The sequence below is a fragment of the Zerene cesonia genome, chromosome 10, assembly GCF_012273895.1.
Source record: "Zerene cesonia ecotype Mississippi chromosome 10, Zerene_cesonia_1.1, whole genome shotgun sequence".
Lineage (NCBI taxonomy): Eukaryota > Metazoa > Arthropoda > Insecta > Lepidoptera > Pieridae > Zerene > Zerene cesonia.
Genome location: NC_052111.1, coordinates 2,150,828 through 2,169,900, shown reverse-complemented (window position 1 = coordinate 2,169,900; position 19,073 = coordinate 2,150,828). Strand labels below are relative to the sequence as shown.

At 33.9% G+C, this 19,073-nt stretch overlaps 5 protein-coding genes across 6 annotated transcripts in view; 3 read left to right on the top strand and 2 right to left on the bottom strand.

Moving 5' to 3' along the window:
- Nucleotides 1-1,023: 1,023 nt before the first annotated feature.
- Nucleotides 1,024-11,053, bottom strand: LOC119829285 (protein argonaute-2). Of its 2 annotated transcripts, none has more exons than XM_038351729.1 (15): nucleotides 10,891-11,053; nucleotides 10,375-10,712; nucleotides 10,101-10,301; nucleotides 9,773-10,016; nucleotides 9,065-9,287; nucleotides 8,608-8,853; nucleotides 8,060-8,225; nucleotides 7,357-7,481; nucleotides 6,816-7,000; nucleotides 6,454-6,620; nucleotides 6,019-6,167; nucleotides 4,579-4,768; nucleotides 3,866-4,057; nucleotides 3,137-3,306; nucleotides 1,024-2,744 (listed from the first exon to the last, which is right to left on the bottom strand). In XM_038351729.1, exons 1-15 carry the CDS (start codon nucleotides 10,907-10,909, stop codon nucleotides 2,606-2,608), a joined length of 2,754 nt encoding a protein of 917 aa, XP_038207657.1. In that variant the 5' UTR covers nucleotides 10,910-11,053; the 3' UTR covers nucleotides 1,024-2,605. The 2 variants fall into 2 exon arrangements, with proteins under 2 accessions (XP_038207657.1, XP_038207658.1); XM_038351730.1 differs by having other exon boundaries at nucleotides 4,579-4,756.
- A 453-nt stretch (nucleotides 11,054-11,506) lies between these two features.
- On the top strand, nucleotides 11,507-12,566 carry LOC119829444 (39S ribosomal protein L53, mitochondrial). The gene is made up of 3 exons (XM_038351944.1): nucleotides 11,507-11,711; nucleotides 12,150-12,277; nucleotides 12,383-12,566. The coding sequence occupies exons 1-3, from the start codon at nucleotides 11,566-11,568 to the stop codon at nucleotides 12,535-12,537; spliced, it is 429 nt and encodes a 142-aa protein (XP_038207872.1). The 5' UTR covers nucleotides 11,507-11,565; the 3' UTR covers nucleotides 12,538-12,566.
- LOC119829446 lies at nucleotides 12,509-12,751 on the top strand. Its single transcript, XM_038351945.1, has one exon. The coding sequence runs from the start codon at nucleotides 12,544-12,546 to the stop codon at nucleotides 12,715-12,717; it is 174 nt and encodes a 57-aa protein (XP_038207873.1). The 5' UTR covers nucleotides 12,509-12,543; the 3' UTR covers nucleotides 12,718-12,751.
- Nucleotides 12,752-13,207: 456 nt separating this feature from the next.
- The window catches only part of LOC119829471 (eukaryotic translation initiation factor 3 subunit E), an 8,730-nt gene continuing 2,864 nt past the window's right edge, over nucleotides 13,208-19,073 (bottom strand). The window contains exons 3-9 of the mRNA XM_038351994.1: nucleotides 18,497-18,664; nucleotides 18,214-18,336; nucleotides 14,707-14,948; nucleotides 14,341-14,475; nucleotides 13,848-14,042; nucleotides 13,474-13,708; nucleotides 13,208-13,322 (exon numbers count right to left, since the gene is read on the bottom strand). Coding sequence (XP_038207922.1) covers nucleotides 13,296-13,322; nucleotides 13,474-13,708; nucleotides 13,848-14,042; nucleotides 14,341-14,475; nucleotides 14,707-14,948; nucleotides 18,214-18,336; nucleotides 18,497-18,664 — 1,125 coding nt within the window. The 3' untranslated portion in view covers nucleotides 13,208-13,295. The remainder of the gene's footprint in view (nucleotides 13,323-13,473; nucleotides 13,709-13,847; nucleotides 14,043-14,340; nucleotides 14,476-14,706; nucleotides 14,949-18,213; nucleotides 18,337-18,496; nucleotides 18,665-19,073) is intronic.
- LOC119829472 (zinc finger protein 34-like) lies at nucleotides 14,969-17,263 on the top strand. The gene has a single exon (XM_038351995.1). The coding sequence runs from the start codon at nucleotides 15,516-15,518 to the stop codon at nucleotides 16,527-16,529; it is 1,014 nt and encodes a 337-aa protein (XP_038207923.1). The 5' UTR covers nucleotides 14,969-15,515; the 3' UTR covers nucleotides 16,530-17,263.

Below are 19,073 nucleotides of genomic sequence, written 5' to 3'. Positions count from 1 at the left end.
CCTGCACGAAGAAATTTGGAATCTATGTTTACAATCTATATCAAAATCTTAATTAATGAAGCTGTTTTACACAATAACGTGCAATATAAAAAATATCTTCTACTCATACATAGTACATACTACGACACAAGAAGCAATATCTTTATCCAAGTGTTAATAACATTAAAAAGCAAACAACGAAATTTTTATACTTAATTTAGTACATATTATAACTTTTTTAATATTACTATTTGACCATAAATCCCTGCTGCACCTTCCTATGGCCCCGAAACGGCTGTACTAGGGAACCGATCATCGTCGTTAATTTGTAAAAACTATTTGTTCAAAAAACTTTTTTATTGATTATTTATTTATTAATATTATTGACGTGTTGGCGCAGGTTAGGATTTTGTCTCATTTTAAAACTAACTGTATGAAAGCGCTGTTTAAATTAAGTATATTTTACACGATTTTGTGCCGATTTAAAAGATGCTCATTTCTTTAGAGCTGTCAAATACATTTATATGATATTTCATATCAGATAACATAAAATAATTATAAATCAATAGCTAAAAATAAAAAAAAAAATACTTATTACTAAAAGGCGGCAGAGAACCTTACTTTTGGTATGGAGGGGGTTAGTGGTCTTGAAATAAGTTTAATATTGCATATTGGACTAAAATTCTAACACTTATCTACTTAAGAATAAAGAGCTCTTTAAATTACTTATAACTAAAATCGATCCTCGGCATTCAAACGATCCCCACCTCGAGCATTATGTGGCACGTGCGAAATATTATTATTTAACCTGGGTTTCGCTATATTATACATGATCTTGCTACGACAATTATATTACTTTATCTTCTTGATTTAGTACAGCTGAAATAGAAAAATTTGACAATTTCCTTAGTTCTACATATTTATCTACAACTGAAACTTTTTAACATAACAAATACATATTAATATATTTAAATTTGCAACATGACTATATGAAACTAACTATTGCTATTGAAATGAAATGAAATGAAATGATTTGAATATTGCTATTCTCAGGTTCATTTAATTTTATTTCTAATATTTCCAAAAATAAAATATTAGATGCTGTAACTAGCAACAAACAAAATTTGTTTTTTGAACTTTAGAAACGCAGGCAACAAGTACGAAAGGTAGAGGCCTCCAATCCGTCCAACAATGGACGTCTTAAAAAGGCTGATACGAAACCGGAAAACGAACGAAATATGATAATGTTGTTCCTTAAAAGGTTTAAATATTTTTAATTTGGTATTTTAGTTTGTATATTTTTTCATGTATTACATGTTTTAGTGCAATAGCATTTCATATTTTACATGTATCATACTATTTTAAAATGAGATTGATTGATGATGAGATTTAATCGATGGATGATCGAAGTTATATTTAAAGATGTTCCATATTTATCGTTACTACGAAATGGCGTGGTACCATCTAATGTCTTTAAGATATATTTTTAAACATGTTAATATAATTGATGTGGTCCAGAGAGGCGGTATTTTAGTTTAGAATTACACACAGTGAATTATTTTAGTCATTCGCAATTTAATTACAGTAAGCAAACTCATACAAAAATAAAACTATCTTCCTAGACTTCCAATCCATGTTACATTAACACACTAACACACAATATTTAAGGCATCATGATAATAATGAAATGCAGAATGCATTTCTAATCCAACATAATTAGTGTTTAAAATTCAACGAGAAAATTAATAGCTTTTGATAAAATTAACCAAACATTACTCAATGAAATCAGTTTTGCTGTCTTTATCATACTAAAATAATCTTTATTATTGTCATTTAGGAAAAAAAAAATCAAGTAAATATTTTTATGGTTTACTTACTTCTCTAGAGCATCATTTTTTTGTACAGGTGTACATAGATTTCACCCAATGTGCCAATACACTTTACTTCAAAAGTATTTGCTGCTAATCATTACTGCTTTTATAAAATGTCAAGTTTGTGTTTCTAATGATTTTTAAGATTTTAAACATTCATAATACCTTAATGAGTAAAAGACACTTCTATGTGATATATCGAGAGATTTTATTTACATTGCCATCGATAGCAACCATCATTGAAGAGCTACCTTCTTACGTTAAAAGTAGACATTAAAGCAGCATGAATGAAAATTTTTGACTTTCCAGGAATAGCTGAATAATTAACCTTCGTTAGAATGTTAGCTTTTAGGTCAAGTAAATATTTTATCCAGTTATATTTAGCTGTACCGTTTCTCATCTCGAATCTCAATTACACAAAAATACAAATACTTCATAAATGGGTCAAATACGCAACTCTAAAGTATTTAACGGCGAAGCGTCCGATCGTTGCATCTTAATACTTGATTTTACGTAAATCCACATTAAGTGCCAATTGCACACAACGAAGAATAAAAAGATTCATCACAAAACCAAAACAAATATTGCTACAAATTCAAGACCGGGGCGTTGGACGATTGCGGGCGTCAAGCGTGAATAAATGCCAAAGACCCGCCCATAGACAATCGTGTATCAAGTGAGCGCGGGAGTCGTCGCCATGGCGACGCGTGCAGGCGCAGTGTACGACGCGGGCGCCGTAACCATGGCAACGCGCGTTAGGCGAAGTACATGACCTTCTTGGTGACGGCGTGCACCGTGATGGCGCGCGCCATGGCGCCCGGCGTGCGGTCCTCGCTGCACGCCGACTGGTGGCTGCCCTCGCCCGAGTCGTGCTCCTTCTCCACCAAGTGATACCTGCAGCCACGGAACATTATTGCTACATTTTTATTTCTAATTGAGAAGTACCATCGTGAGAATATTTTTCATGGGAAGCTACCAAACCCCTACAGAAAGTATCAAATTGTAACTTGCTAATGCAATTACATATACGATAAGTAGGCGAACGAACATCCGCAACCCTTTTTCCTGACCTTTCTCCGTCCATTTCTTTCCATTTCTTTCCAGTCGCCTTTCCTTTACCCTACCCCTTAAAAGCGGGCAGCGCATTCACAGAGACACTACTTCTGTAAATGTTCATGGGCGTCGGTGATCGCTTACCACCGGCTCAGTTGACCGCTATAACAAAAAGAAAAAAAAAGCAAACCACCAGCTCAAGGTGTCCATGCTAAAAAAAGACAAGCACATACCTAGCTCGGAAAGCGACAAGGTGCGCGTAGTACGCCGGCGCGGGGATGGACACGGAGCGGGTGCAGCGCACGTACGTGTGGCACAGCTGGTACGTGAGGCACTGCAGCTCGTCCGACCCGAAGTGGTTGTCGTCCCACAGCACGTGGTAGTGGGACGGGCGGGACGTGCCCTGCACAAGTGTGCTTGTTATGTATTCGATTCGTACAGCACAAATCGCGAATATGTATGTATAATAGTTTATACATGTGTAATGAAATGACTAAATGGCAATTTAATTTATAACCCAGTGGGCGTGGGACACTGGGTAAAATAAATAAGTATTGAATAAAAAAGACAGTAAACATTAAAATATTTTTACGTTAGGGTTTTTGTGATTGATTTTTGTTAAGTTATAGTTATTGTGTTGTATTGCTTTTGTCATTTTTGGCTATTGTTAAATTTCTACAATAAATAATACAATTTCTTTAGTAAACAGCAGAAAATCGCTCCCTTGTTGATTTCTATAAAACGAATATTATTGACGGTTCAATTTTAAGTTTCCTAAAAACTAAATTTACTAAACGAATTTACATGTGTTTGTCTTTGTATAAGAAATTTACCTAACAAATTTAAATGTTTATTAGACAATGTCCTCGACGTATTAAAACATGTTTATTTATCAACGTTTGTCGTGTTCAGGTTAGGCGTCATAGAATCGAAAATGATCCTTCGAGCCGGATATCCCATACCTGTATACCCTGGTGACTGCACAAATAGAAATCGAACTCGGTAGGGTGTGTGATGCCCAGGTCCACGGTGGTACCGGCCGGGATGTTTCCAGATTTGCCCGATTGCTCCCGTTTGTCCGCGCAGAACAGCCGCGTGTGATGGCGCTTCTGTACCACTATGAACGTGATACCCGGCTTGTACTCCGCTTCCAGCTGTGGATTGTATATGATGAAGTAAGTATTCTACACCTAAACATGCATTAACTTTAAATTACTACAAAATTCTTTGTCAATTTCTGGTTATTACTTACTAGCTACGCCTCGCGTTTTCATCCGCGTAAATCCGTATCCCGTAGGAGTATCGGGATAAAAAGTTGCCTATATGTTATTCTAGTTGTCCAGCTACCTACGTTCCAAATTTCATCGCAACCGGTTCAGTAGTTTTTACGTGAAAGAGCAACAAACACACACACATCCTTACAAACTTTCGCATTAATAATATTAGTAGGATTAGAAAGGATGCAAACAAAGATAAAATATTGATTTAAAATTTGAAATCATCCAAAACGTTTTTCAATTATTACTTAAATAATTAAATTAAAGTTTAATTACCGTTTTCCTAAATCGAATAGCTGAAGTTACTTCGATATATAAATCTACAGATACGAATTTTGCACCAGTGATAAATAAAAACATTATAAGAGCAGAATTTAATTTTTATACACAAATCATACCTTGATACAGGCTTCTCTCACAGCCGTCAACTCGTGCTGCAGCACATGTATGAACTGGCCCTCGGATATCCCGTCGCGGTACATGATGATGCGGTGCGGCTTGAACCCGCCCGTGCTCTTGTAGAACATCAGCAACAATTCCTGCACCATGCTGCTTAACTCATGGACTATCTCCTGCCTGTCATTTTCACTATATTAATCGATGGTTACCCGTTGCTGCCATAGAACACCACAATTTTTGTTTTTACGGGAAGGACTTGGGGCTTGGCTGGGAGAGCCGATGTTTGATTGTTAACGGCGTCCGCGTCTATTTCTTAGACAGATTTTGATTTGAAACTATATCGTTCGACGCCAATATAGGACATGGGAAATGTTACTATGATCTTATATGTTTAATTCACACGTTACAACTTGCTTATATAAAAAATGGTCGTGAGTTCGATTTAAATTGAATGTGTCTAAATATATCTGTCTTCTGAAAGTGTAAACAAAATTCATTTAAGCTCACAAGCTTTTCCAACTTAAAATTTTATTGATCTTTAAATCTTCTCTATGTAGATTCTATTCCATTTTATATCATTTCGGTAATTAAAAATGTTTTTTAATTATCGATAGTGACCAATTTTAATGATTTTGCCAATTACTTTATTATGATACTGAAAAATCCCTGAAAATAAATATATAAAAAATCCAATGGGCACTGAAAAATTAACTTTGTGATTTTTTTTTTTATTTTAGGTCGCTTTTTAACATCGAAATAATTTTTGAAATCGGTCCAGTGACTTTTGCGTGAAAATCTTATGCGATAAGGAAGACAATAAAAAAAATCGAACCGTTGTCTAGTTCTAATTTTATCTAATTGTTTTTAATTTTAATACATACAAGAACTGAATGATAAGTTTCAAAGTATGTATATATGTATATATATACTTATAGTTAGGAGGTTAGGGAGGCTTACCATAACGGATACTTTTAACAGTTGCGAAAACACGGGAAATTCGATCGAACAAGCGAAGCAATGATAATTTTGATATTACAATAGGTAGCGACTACCTGGTCAGTATAGTTACAACTAATAATCACTGACAATGAAAGAACACCACAACATCACTTACCTGTGACTAAACATTATTCTGTAGTCACACTGACCACTGTGTTATATGTTGTAGCCAATCCAAATAATCACCCTCTATACCACTTTTCACCTAGCATACCAATGTATGAAGATTTTTTTTTTGCTGTCATACTCGATGTCAGCCTGTAGGGCTATTACATCTTAGCACGGACTTAACTTAGATCTGATAGCGACACGCTCAAGGGCGTCACCCCTTGTCGGGGAGGCATATGAAGAAGAATCGGAAGTTCTATATATACTTAGTAGGGAAAAAACTTCACACGCGCGATTCAGAGGCGCGCGGCTACAAGCCCAGCAGCACCCACCTGTGCTGCTGCACGCGCACGGTGGCCGCGTAGCGCGACGGGTGCGCGTCCATGGAGCCGACCACCGCCGCTATGGACGGCTTCTTGTTGTCGCCGGCCGGCGGGTGCGTCACGTCCACGCCGAGGAATATCACCGGCTCGTTGAACACCTGCAACGTCACCATACCGCTATGGTATCATGGTCTTCGATACGGATCGCGGAATTCATAATGTACATTATGCGTTCTTTGATTTTTCGTTTTAATACCCATTGACGTACTATATATATAGATATTACAAATAAATAGACTCACAACAAAATAGTAAATATATGTCCGCGTTGCGTTGTATAAACATTCATTGAAATGAATACCTTATTTAGAGGCAGTTATGATCTAAGTCATTCATAAATAATAAGTTAGTTAGTGTCGATATATTTTGTATAATCGTACTTACTTTTGGACGTATTGACGGTACAAGGATGGAGTTGATACCACCAAGCTTGACATTGATTTTTAGGCACAAGTTACTCAGCGTCTGTGGTGATGTTTTATTGACATTTTTCGCTTGTACACATTGAGTTGCCATGCCAAGTACTGTGTCTCCTACTCGCTTCACTTCAGCTATATGAATATAAATATTTATTAATTAAATAACAAATTTAAGAAAGTTAAAACAATAAAATGTGATGGATATATGCTAATACAAAGAATTTAATTCCTTTTTACTTTTTCTAAGAAATTAAATTCGTAAATCAAAATTATATCCAATTGGAAAAAATACTTCTCAAATAAAATAAAGTTTAAGGGAGAAATTACCATAAACAGGCGTCTTGCCAGGCAATACAACAACAACAAGTTGGAGTTGTACAAAGGTTGATTTAAGATACTTGAACATTGGCTCAACTTGGTCTGGCCCCGTTGCATACTTGCAGAAGCAAGGCTGGCCGATTATAGGCATTCCTGCATCATTTGATATCCTTTGCAGCTGCTGGGTGAAGTTTCTATAAAAAATCATTTTTTTTTTATTATGATTTTTCAATGTTTTGTTGTTGCTTAAACAGGAAGGACGTAGAGTAACACTCTACTTTCTTTAATGAGATTCATAATTTCTGGGTACAAAATCTGACTTTGATTTCTTAATCTAAATTATGATCTTACATGATCTATAATAATACACAAGTTATGAAAATTTTCACGCTCATAAATTGCTAATAAAAATAATGACAGATTAATTTAACAAGTTTATTAGTTAAATTGCTTTGTTGTTCTCACGAAGATGATAAAAAAAAATTGTATTCAGAACCATTAAAGGAGTGTTTAAAGACTAGTATCTTTATTTATTGATTATTTTTCTTACTTGAGTGCATCCTCACGTACTGTCCTTTGTGGTGCGAAACAAGCGATGGCCCACACTCGTATCTCAACTCCCATGAAGAATTGTTTACCGCGCATGTCCCATACACCTTGATTAGGTAAAGCTTGCTGCGAAAGCAAATACCATAATGCAACTACTCTTTAACGCAATATTTATTTTTAATATGCTACTATATTGGAAATCTGTTTTAAATGACTGAATGAATACTGTTTTATAAAAATATTTATCAAAACAATATCAATTCAGCTACTTTTTAACCGCCGACATAAAAAGAGACGTGTTATAAGTTTGACGTGTGTGTCTGTCTGTGGCATCATAACTCCCGAACGGATGCATTGATTTAAATTTTTTTTTTTCTATTAAAGGTGACTTATGTGCGAATGTTCTAAGATATATTTTATCAAAATCGGTTGAGCCATTCGACATTGAAATCGTTGTAGGGGGTGAAAGTGGATAAATTAAACATATGTAATATACTCGGATAGGGTCTCAAATAGCATACAATATAATTTAACATTCGCGTTTGTTTGTTATGTTTATAAAAAATTGAACAAGAACCCCAATTGGAAACCAATAAGAAATATTTATAACAAAAAGATTGTTATTTCTAATTGTTTTTACATTATCATTCTTTTTTTATAGATATCATTTATGTAATCAAAATAAAAAGAATAAAACGTATTACTTGTCCACCCAGTGAGGAAACTCGGCCGCCATATTGTAGTTTCGGAGGCGGCAACACTCGACCGCGTACTTCCATCATGTTGTTAGATATTGTAAGACCAAATTCTTTTACATACAAGTCGGTATTGAAGTTGGCGCGACGCACCAAGTTGTTGATTTCACGCTCCCTATTTAATTATTATTATTATTTTAAGTTTGTATAACACTTAAAGAAATAAATAAAAAATAGTAACTAACTAGCAAAAAAAGGTGTGTGTGCGATCCACACATGATAGAAGTGAAACTTCAATAAATCGTCAAAAGAATGAATAAAATAGTATGTATATTTCTGTCCCATTCTTTGCCGGCTTTATTCTACACATTTTTGTATTTCTGTCTCTTACCTGTCGCTTTTCCGTTGCATCAGGTTTGAAATCACAACGATTCTAAAGAAGTTTCACTTCAAAAAAGGTTCATAACATACAAATAAAAAAATTCTTTAAATTCCCTGAAACCAATAGCAAAATATGGCAATATTACAACTATTAATAAGATGACAAAATCACATACCGGTCAGGTGCTGATCTAGCTGTAGCCTTAATCATAGTAGAAGTCTGCATGTCTGTAAGTTTCTTTATACACCTCTGTCCTGGTACAATATTACACACCTCTAGAGGCAAGTAGGTGTGCTTATGCTCTTGACCTACTTGCAAACAGGGCAAATGTGGGTATCTTAGTTTCATTTTATATTTATCTAGGAAATATTTTGCCACAGTACATTCAACTGTTTGACCATTCTCCAATTGTAGAGGGAATCTGTAATGTAGTTAAATTCAATATTTACCTGAATAATGTGAGTTAAAAATTTTGTTGATTAGATGCTTTTTGTACTGAGAATTAACAATTTACTGGATAGTATAAACAGTGAACATTAAGCAATAATACATAAAAGTTTAGTCATTTTAATGAAATAATGAAAATAAAACAAATATTTTTTTGTAACATATACTATTCAAAATAGACTTACGATTGCATCTGAGCTGGCCTTCTAGTGACATTACATACTCTATATTTTCTTTTCATTGTTCCGCAGTGAGTAATTTCGATCTTTAGGCCTTTGATTTCCTTTGTGAATTTAACTCTCTGTGAATCTGTCAATGGCTTCCTTTGGTCATTTATGTCTCGAATATCCAACACCTCACACATAAATTCTATAACTGGTTGAGCTTTATAAAATGCAGTTGCCGACACTAAAAAAAATAAAAAAAAATGACATTGAATAACAACTAATAACACACATTTGCATCAATTAATAAGATATCAATGTTAAGTTACCAAGCTTCAATTAATTAACATCTTTTACCTTATGGGTACAAAATATGTAGGATCTGTTAACTATTGCAAAAGCATATAACAAGCTTCACCACTTTTTCCCTAAGTGTCATATAATTCTAATGTGTAATATAACATTCAAAATGATAAAATTTGATGAAATGTAGTACAGCAAATTTATGAAATTAATATCAATTATTCAAAGTATCCAGGCCAACTTAACCATAAAACCATAATATATATAGTAAATAATTTATAGCAAGTTTTCTGTTCTTGTTCTTATAAGATTAAATCCATATATACTCAATTTTTACCAAATGTATGTATGAAAAATTTCTTCAAAACAGGACAAGTAAATTCAGTTTGGAAAAAATAAATAATTTTTGGTACACAATATTCTTACCATCAATATTCAACATCATTTTCCATTGGCTAGGTCTTACAGACTGATGGAAACCAAACCATACTTCACGGCCCCCTCCTAGTGGGTGGTAGTATCCCTCTGGAGATGAGAAAAATGAACGTCCAACAGGTGTATACATCATGGATGGTAAATGTCTCATTACAACATCCAACGCAAGGATTGCATCATATGGAATTTGTCTGGTGCGACCTTCCAATGCTTCCTCCAAGGCAAACAATGACACCTAAAATTGATGCATAAATAGTTTGAAACTTTGTGAATGAAAATACATATTAATTTTTTCATCAATCAAGTATTAAACACATACCTGTGCAACCCACTTAATTGTCACTCGGAACACTCTATCTTTACCTTCACCAGGCAAAATTACTTCCAATTCAACTCTATCATTACCAATGGGGAGCGGATCTCTGGTGTACAGATTGTTCCTACCATCAAACACTGGTTTCAAAGCACCAAATATTTTATTATAACAATGAACCATAGTTTCAACAATTTCTCTATTTACCTGAAATAAAATTAACCTGTGTACCGTCTGTATACTATAACATGAATATTGTATTATTTGATTTCTAGTATACCTTTCTAGGACATTTGTCTGGTTGTATATTCACATCATAGTGATGAACAAATCCTCTTGGCATTGATATTTGAAAATGGTTAGCACGTAGCATAATAGGTCTTCCTTCATGACCTAAATTAGGTCTTCTTGGGCAGGTGAGTACGTCAGGCATGTCTGGTGGAGCAGCAACTGGTGATACTAAAGACATCCCCCCAGCTCCGGCTGCAACTCCGGTAGGAGGTGCACCAGTAGTTGGAGCAGCGCTGGGAGCCCCTGGTGCTGCACCAGTAGTACCAACTGGCGTGCTAGCAGCAGCCGTAACACCCACCGCCCCTGCACTAGTCTCCCCCGCTGGAGCTAAAAAACATTTAAATTTATTTACTAAATACAAGAATACTTTAATCATCAAACATTATTATATGCATTGTAAAGTCTAACTCATTAGTACTTCTAAAACGTTATTTAGGACAACCAAACAAAGGATGTAGCTGCTTTCTGACTCGTGGTCGTAAATACATAATGGGTGAATACTTACGTTGGCCAACGGGGTACATCTTCAAATATGTTTATATCAATTAAAATATATAAAACAAATATTGTACAAGTTACAGATTTGAAAATTCTCAACTATACATTAAAATTATGTGGCTTTGAACTACAAGTAAGCTGGAATTTGACGTCTAATCTAATGGATTGGAATAGCTAATAGCTATTTTGACATAACACAACCATAAACTATTATCAATCCATAAATACGCCTCATTTTTTGTCTATGCTTTTCTATCATTTCAGTGCGGTCTACATACACATGTTTTAAATTTAATGTCCTAAACGGTAAGACATCACAAGATTAACATTAGCATCAAAGCCTTATTTATGAATAATTGGGTAACGGTTATTGCTTATAGAATGAAAGCATTACGTTTATTCAATATTTTTTAAGTTTAAAAGATAGAAGCAACTCGTTTATAAAATCTTTAGCCTGATAATATAGCTCGTAAGTTTATTAAAGTCGAAATATTTTGATTCATTACGATTCCACTTCAAAGTAAAACAGTGGCTATATATTTTGCATTACATGCCTATTGCCTAGTAGCCATACATTTTAAGTCTGTATAATGATTACATAATCTATGCAACGAGTATGTGACAGAAATCAAAGTCACTAGTCAGTCGAATTTGATATTTATCAACCAGAAAAGTCCTGAAAATGTCTGTCCCATACAGTGGTACTTTCAGGAGATCGGGGGGTGTTGTTTCAGCAATAGGAAAACAACTGCGGGCTGTTAATCTCAAAGCAGCCAAGAGAATTACGGTAAAATTTGATCCGTTCGGTGGAAACGTAACACACACAAGGTAACAGTAATATTAATGGGTTATCTTCTAACCCTCGAAACAACAATAAATATTGCAATTATAGTATCTATTTTTAAATTAGCTATTTAAATTCAATGACTTGATTTTGTGTATTTGATGCGTTCGTATAATAAACTTAGGTATCCAGACTCCTTATTAATATTGGATTTTTCATTTGATTTGATAATAATTTATTGACAATGTTATATTGACCACTAAACATATTATTTTATAAATTTCTAATTCTCCTTTCATATAAATCAAGATAAGTTGTAGCTTCATCTACATATTCAAATAATTTCACACAGATTATTAATTTAAGTGTAATTAGAAATATAAAAATTCATATAATTTATAAGTAACACAAACACAGGTAATATTTTTAGCTGGACAATAGTGTTAAATTATATATTTTTAATCTGATTTTACTTTTTTCAGAAATTTTTTACATTACATCAGCTCTCCTAAGATAGCACTAACAAATCCAAACTGTGTTTTAAAAACGGAAGTTATATGTGACAGATCTGAACCAACAGTCGATATAAGCCTCTTGCCATCCATAGCTGGTAAATGAATTATTGGTTATTGTACATTTAATTATGTTATTGTATTTCTCAACAGAGACATGAAGTGAGTGATATATTTATCATGATCTTTTACAATAATTTCAGAAAAAGCAAATATAAAAGGAGTAACTTTAAAAAGTGGAAATTTAACTTGTTTGGAGATTCTAGAACTATTAAACAAACACGTTTCATCTTTAGCACCCCCTGAACAAATTGTAACTCAAACCAAATTAGAGAAAAAGAAGGGTAAAAGGAAGTAATCTACAATGACGAGAAAAGGAAACCTACATGTAGTTGAGGAGCTGTACAACCAAATACCAGCATTTACAGATGTCTTTTCTGAAGACAGTTTCTACGTTTTTGTGGTCTTTTTTGTTATGTCTACAATTTTGGTTGCCTTTATCCTGTCTAGATTTATAACAATTAAGCCTGTAGAATAATATAGTAATCAAATATTAAATTGAATGTGATTTATGTATTTGTTTTTATTTTATTCCTAAAAAACAGACCAATTAGGTTCAAAGGGTTTGTAGGCAATTTTTTATGAAAATATTTTGTTTCTTTTTAAATTTTTCCTGCCTGAATACTTACTATTGACATATTTTTAAAGTTGATTGTAATCCTTCAAACCACAATATTAATTTAATATTTATAGCTTGCTGCCCATATAAACAGGGAAAAAGGTAAGCAGTCCAGGTATTTTACCTGCATGGTTCCCTTTCCCGTGGGATTCCCTGGATAAAAACTATCCTATGTCCGTTCTCACTTCTTAAACTATCTATTTTTTACTATATATCTGTGCTAAATTTCATTCAAACCAATTCAGCGGTTTAGGTATGAAGAAGAGGCTGACAGTTACTTTCCCATTTATTATACTAGTATAGATATGAAATAATTGTATAGGTTGGATGCTGACAGCTAAATAAACAATGAACTGTGGTAAGAATATGTATATTTTATAAAATTTTATCATTTTACAAAAATGAACAAATTTGCGACACTTTTAATAACACTTGGCTTAAAATTCTTGTGCTCCCCAGCGTATCTGTAATGAGAAAAACAAATTATAATTTTATTACAAACTGCTCTTGTGCACTTTAGTTCTTCTCCTGTAATATAGGAAAATGTTATGTATCGAATGTTATCATTTAACATACCAAATAATTACGACTATAAATTGCTTTATAATCACTTACGTCTTGATTGCGGACTTTCTGTTTCCTTTCTACCAACGATGTCAATGCTTCTGACCTTACGGAGAGGGAGTCAATTCTTTCGACTAACTGTTGATACGGTGACAATGGCTGTGCGCCCATCACCACGTGACCAAGCTTGGAGTCGATTTTGGCATCTAGACGCGCATTACGAATCAAATTCACGATCCAGCATTCTGCTTCATCAGGTTGCATACTTAAATTTTCTGCTAACATTCTATAAAAGCAAGATAATGTTTAAAAATAAATTATAGATAGCATTCAAAAACGTATGAAATTTCCCTCTGATAATAAAATTATTAATAGAGTAATAAAATTCCAGGGTGAGGTTAATAATTTGAAAGTGTAGCTCTCACCCGATACTGATAACTTGGTGGATACGGCAGAAGGTTTCGAAAATCATCAATCTAGCGTTCTCGACGAATTCTTCGAGACATGCGATAAGGAAGAAATCTGTGGACAGCACAGCCTGGCATTGGTTCAACTTTCTGCGGGCCGCTTCGAAATCGAAATTAACGTACAAGTGCTCAATGAACTCCGTGATGGGATCCCTGAAATAAAAGGACTATATTTGTTGAATTTTGACATATTTCTACTTTTGCAAACTGAAATTTACGAAACTTTTGTTTTGATTGATTCTATTGAAACTCGTCGATTTCGATGGTTTCGTCGCTATATATTGTGGAAATAAAATCACTGCGAAATTTATTCACCGATAATTGGAACTTAATTTCAAGCACAAAAATTTTGATTATGTTGGTTTCAGTAACATTTCTTTACTATTTTTTTTTTCTACTAGATCTAACTAAGTACATATACATATTCCTATGATTCTGCCATTACACGCACCTGTAAGTGTATGCCTCCTGTTGGATGACTTTTACGAGATCCTTGAGGGCATTCCGCCTTGAACGGTTTATAATAACGGCTGTTGCCAAGTAGCGCAGTATGTGGGGACACATGGTTTGAATTGCGTTCAAATACCTGTTGACAAATAATAAATGCTTATCTTATATAATAAATGATAATCTTATATAAAAAGCACGAAAAAGTTATTTAACAAACCTTTTTGACTAATTGAACAATGTTTACTCTCAGTACGTGTTTGGAACACTTAACTCACTTTTTGAATGACTATAAGTATCCTTAACCTATTTTCTCGTTGCTGCTAAAAGTACTTTACTGTAGTAAGAATATGACTCTTGAATTACTCACAATGGTCTATATAAGAACATCTCAATGATAAGATCACGTCCCTTGACGTGGTTAAAGAAGACGAACAGTGACCAGTGAACGAGCCAGGTACGTTGCTGCAGAGCCTGCATGTTGCTAGCCGTGGCTCCCGCGCCACCGTTGTCGATGAACTCGCGAAGTTTCGTCAAATCATCCAGAGCCCCATCCCAATTCTGCACGAGAATTTCACTAGCAAGCTTGCCCCACAATACAGGAAGATAGTTCTAAAAGAAAGGTAGTAATTAAATTTCATAGCATTTAAATGTATGAAGTGAAGGTTTACCGATCATAATATGTTTATACCTATATAATATTTTAAAAAAGAGATTTACGAGGTTTATTTGTTCGTTCTAAACTCAATAACGACTGCATCAGTTTTCATTAAATATTCTTTTAGCAGTAGTAAGCTACTATTTAACCTAGTAAGGGAACGTACTTTACGTAATGTAGTAACGTAACGTTATGTAGTCTAGTTACCATTTAGGGGAGACAACAGCGGGTCAACCCGGACCGGACGTAGGTACCCAATTTTAAAAATTATTTCTCTAAAATTAATTTTCAAATTTTAAATTGTGTTTACCGTTCATCGCAAGTTCACAATAACTCTAAAAACTATTTGTTTTATACGTTATGTAGAACCTTATTGTTTTAACCTTTTTTACGTGTGTAATTGTCAGTGTATAGGTACTCTTAAAAAAATATATATTTGACATTTAAGCTGCTGTTTGCTGCCGATATGATGCGAAGCTGCTGATATATATTTTCATTTTACAGTGAAGTGCAGGGGCAACATGTCGACAAAATTAATTATACACAAATTAGAGAACGGTATTAGTTTAAAGTCTTTATTTATTCTTATTGGACAAAATGAAAACGAAGAATGTACATTTGGCGAATGGTTGGAAGGTAAAATTGATGTTAAGAAGAAAGACATAGAAAAGTCTCGGTTGATTGTGCAAATCGTTTCAGACCACGAGAATGTCAACTTAAACATAGAGAAATGTGCAAAAGAAATAAACGGTTTAAACATCAGCAATATATCACAGTTGCCTATAAGAAAAGTTGAAAACAAAATAAGTCCATCAAAATTAACTGCTGGTACTGAGAGTGAATCCAATAACACAATTCAAGACACTGAACCACATGAAAATTTACTTGAATACAGTCTTGAAAAAGTAAAAGAAAATAATGCTCGAATAATGGATAATATTCACAAGTTGAATAGAACGTTGACGTATACAAAAAAGAAAGAGATTTTCGATATAATTTGCCCAAGGCCAATGCGATCTTATCCCTGCGACGTATGCGGCAAATGTTTTGTATATGAAACAGGTCTCAGGCGACATTATTCTATGAGACATGCGAATGTCGACAAGCAACCACGTTGGCAGATAATTTGGACGTGTACAGAATGTTTCCAAGTTTGGCCTCACCGGGAGGTTGCTATAAAGCATTCAACCTATTGTTGCAAGCCTGATAATACAGACTGCATTAGAGAAATAAAGACGTCTCTACTTCTGCAATGTGAGTTTTGTGAGAAAGTCTACACAAATATACCAAGGCTGCTAAAGCACACCAGAACTCACACTTCTGATAAAAATTACAAATGTAATGCGTGTAACCTATCTTTTGATTCCTATAAGTCGGCTGAAAAACACTGGGTTTTATGCCCTTGGCTACTCATGTGCTATAAGTTTTCTTTACCAAAAATGTTACTATGCAATGCATGCGATCGCAAATTTAGAAACTATGATCATTTATATAATCACAGGTTAGTGGATTTGCTAATAACACGATTTTTGTAATGATTGATGTGCTTTTATAAATAACATTGTTACAGATACAAAGTGAGTCATTTCATCCTAAAGGTATGTAATGAAGCGGAGACTAACTCGACACCAAATATGGTGTACCAGTGTGAGACTTGCGCGCAATGTTTTCCAGGAGTATCGCACCTTCAAGCACATCGGAATCAATGTCATCCATCTTTCAATCAGTTAATGCTTTACAACAGCTTGTACGTATTTTTTGTTACATTGAATATAACATATGTTATATATGTTTTGATGATGTTGAAATAATAAAATATATTTTACTTAAAGGAATTCAATTGAAGACAGTGAAAGTTACGATTCAAGATATAATTAAGCACTAAGGTGATATATGCGGTGTAACAATAGTACTGCATTATTTACGGAATAATATTTAAATTTAAATATGATATTAAAATATTCTGTACCATAAGATAACATTTTTTTTAATAAATATGCAATTGAAAATAAATAAATGTTTATTTTGTTGGTAATAAAAAATGTACAAAATAAAAGTAATCAATACTGACATTATAAGAGAAACGATTTTTTTACTAGCGTTGCGACTGCGGCTGTGCCCGCGTGGAATTCGGTTACATTGCGCGACATGATACGGTGTATTTATTCGCATTAAAAATTATAGTACGTTCTTGCCCATAGTTGAGCTCCATCTTCAAATTTCATCAAAATCGGTTCAGTGGTTTAGGCGTGAAAACGTAACAGACAGACATACTGTTACTTTCGCATTTATAAATTACTAGCTGCGCCCCGCAGTTTCACCCGCGTAAGTCTGTACCTGTAGGAATATGGGCATAAAAAGTTGCCTATGTGTTATTCAAGTTGTCCAGCTATTACGTGCCAAATTTCCTTGCAATCGGTTCAGTAGTTTTTGCGTGAAAGAGTAACAAACATCCATCCCCACAAACTTTCGCATTTATAAATTTAGTACGAAGAAGGATTAATAGGAAGGAAGTGGGAAGAAGGATTTATTAGTAGAGATTGTTTCTTTGTGACAATTTAACTGAAACTTTGCCAATAAAAAAAACCGCTTTGACAAATTATTTACCATTGGAAAAGCTATAAAATGCCCGAGATAAATTGGCTAGTTACCTAAATTATACAATGTAACCTAAGGTATGAAAAATTTGCCGAAAACGTCGATATTTGTGTTGCGCTATAGAGCCTCGTCATAGGTAAGGTTAAATTGCCAACTTTAAATTATTAAGAGAGGATTGACGAGATGAATAAAGGAAGGGCTTGGAAGTATAAGGAAAAGGATATGGGCCTCTATAACTTGTGATTGTTGTGACACAGAAATTGCAGAGCAAAGATCGCGATTTTGCTATGTAAATTAAGTAAGCATTCTGCGTTTTCAAACAAAAAAAAAAAAAGTTCTACAAATTCAACACCAAAATAAGCCACATTTGTTCATGAACGTCAGATCAGGAACAAATGGCTAGTTAAAGATAACAAAAATATGTAATAATATCATCGAACAAGTTTCAAACTCGAGTAATTTAAAGATATTTTTTTGACAATTTAACTTTAAAACTACTGAATCAATAAACAATTTCTTTTACTAAAAAACTACAACTGATTAACATGGGCTATATCTTTTAGCCCAAGGGCAAGTTGCTAGTCTTGTTATATAGATTACAGAATACAGCATATATTTTACCTTGTCAGTTGGTGACATGACCAATTGGCAAAAGTAGAGGTACGAAGCTGACTCCACATAGTTACCACACTCATATCGGTATTTGGCCAACCGATACATGCTGTCTATCATTTCAATTTTGAACTGTAAAGAAAAATTTATCATCAGCTTTAAATAAAAACATTATTTTCCAACTCGGATTACTAATTTGCACAAACTCATTCATATGTCCTAGAATCAATCTAATTTTAAGTTGAATTGCATAGTATGCGAAAATAAGAGTAAAACAATGAATTTTGCATACCTCAAATTCTTTATTGGTTGTCAAATAATTGATGAGTGTTTTAGGATCTCTCATGGTTTCCATTGTCTTCATGACATCATCACGTTGCATTAATCTCAGTACTGGTTCAACTGCATCTTGAAGCTCTTGCAACTGTGATAGCACAACCCCTCTGCGGGATTTGATTTCCTGTTTTAAAATTATTTTTAATTAATATCTTTTATTGTATTCCTGTCTATTCATCACATCTTGAAATGTTTTAAAAAATCACTAAAATACAAACACACATATCACATTCAAATAAAAACTTAAATATAGCCTGAAACAAATTAATATTTTTGCTTTTTTCTGAAGTTATGATTTCACATTTCTTGACTATTTTTTTCAAGTTGTGAATCTTACTATCTTACTAATATTATAAATGAGAAAGTTTGTAAGGATGTATGTGCCTTGGTTGCTCTTTTACGCCAAAACTACTGAACAAATTGCAATGAAATTTGGTACGTAGATAGCTGGACAACTGGAATAACATAAAGACTGCTTTTTATCCCGATATTCCTACAGGATACGGACTTACGCAGGTGCAACCGCGGGGTGT

What these genes read in the sequence shown, in the direction of transcription:
- LOC119829285 (XM_038351729.1), bottom strand. An exon ending in CAGACAAATGTCCTAGAAAG is followed by an intron (nt 10,302 to 10,374) that starts GTATACTAGAAA and finishes ATTTTATTTCAG; the next exon opens with GTAAATAGAGAAATTGTTGA. An exon ending in AGGCCAGCTCAGATGCAATC is followed by an intron (nt 8,854 to 9,064) that starts GTAAGTCTATTT and finishes ACTACATTACAG; the next exon opens with ATTCCCTCTACAATTGGAGA.
- LOC119829444 (XM_038351944.1), top strand. Translation starts at nt 11,566, where the DNA reads ATGTCTGTCCCATACAGTGGTACTTTCAGGAGATCGGGGGGTGTTGTT. An exon ending in GGAAACGTAACACACACAAG is followed by an intron (nt 11,712 to 12,149) that starts GTAACAGTAATA and finishes TACTTTTTTCAG; the next exon opens with AAATTTTTTACATTACATCA. An exon ending in CCTCTTGCCATCCATAGCTG is followed by an intron (nt 12,278 to 12,382) that starts GTAAATGAATTA and finishes CAATAATTTCAG; the next exon opens with AAAAAGCAAATATAAAAGGA.
- LOC119829446 (XM_038351945.1), top strand. Translation starts at nt 12,544, where the DNA reads ATGACGAGAAAAGGAAACCTACATGTAGTTGAGGAGCTGTACAACCAA.
- LOC119829472 (XM_038351995.1), top strand. Translation starts at nt 15,516, where the DNA reads ATGTCGACAAAATTAATTATACACAAATTAGAGAACGGTATTAGTTTA.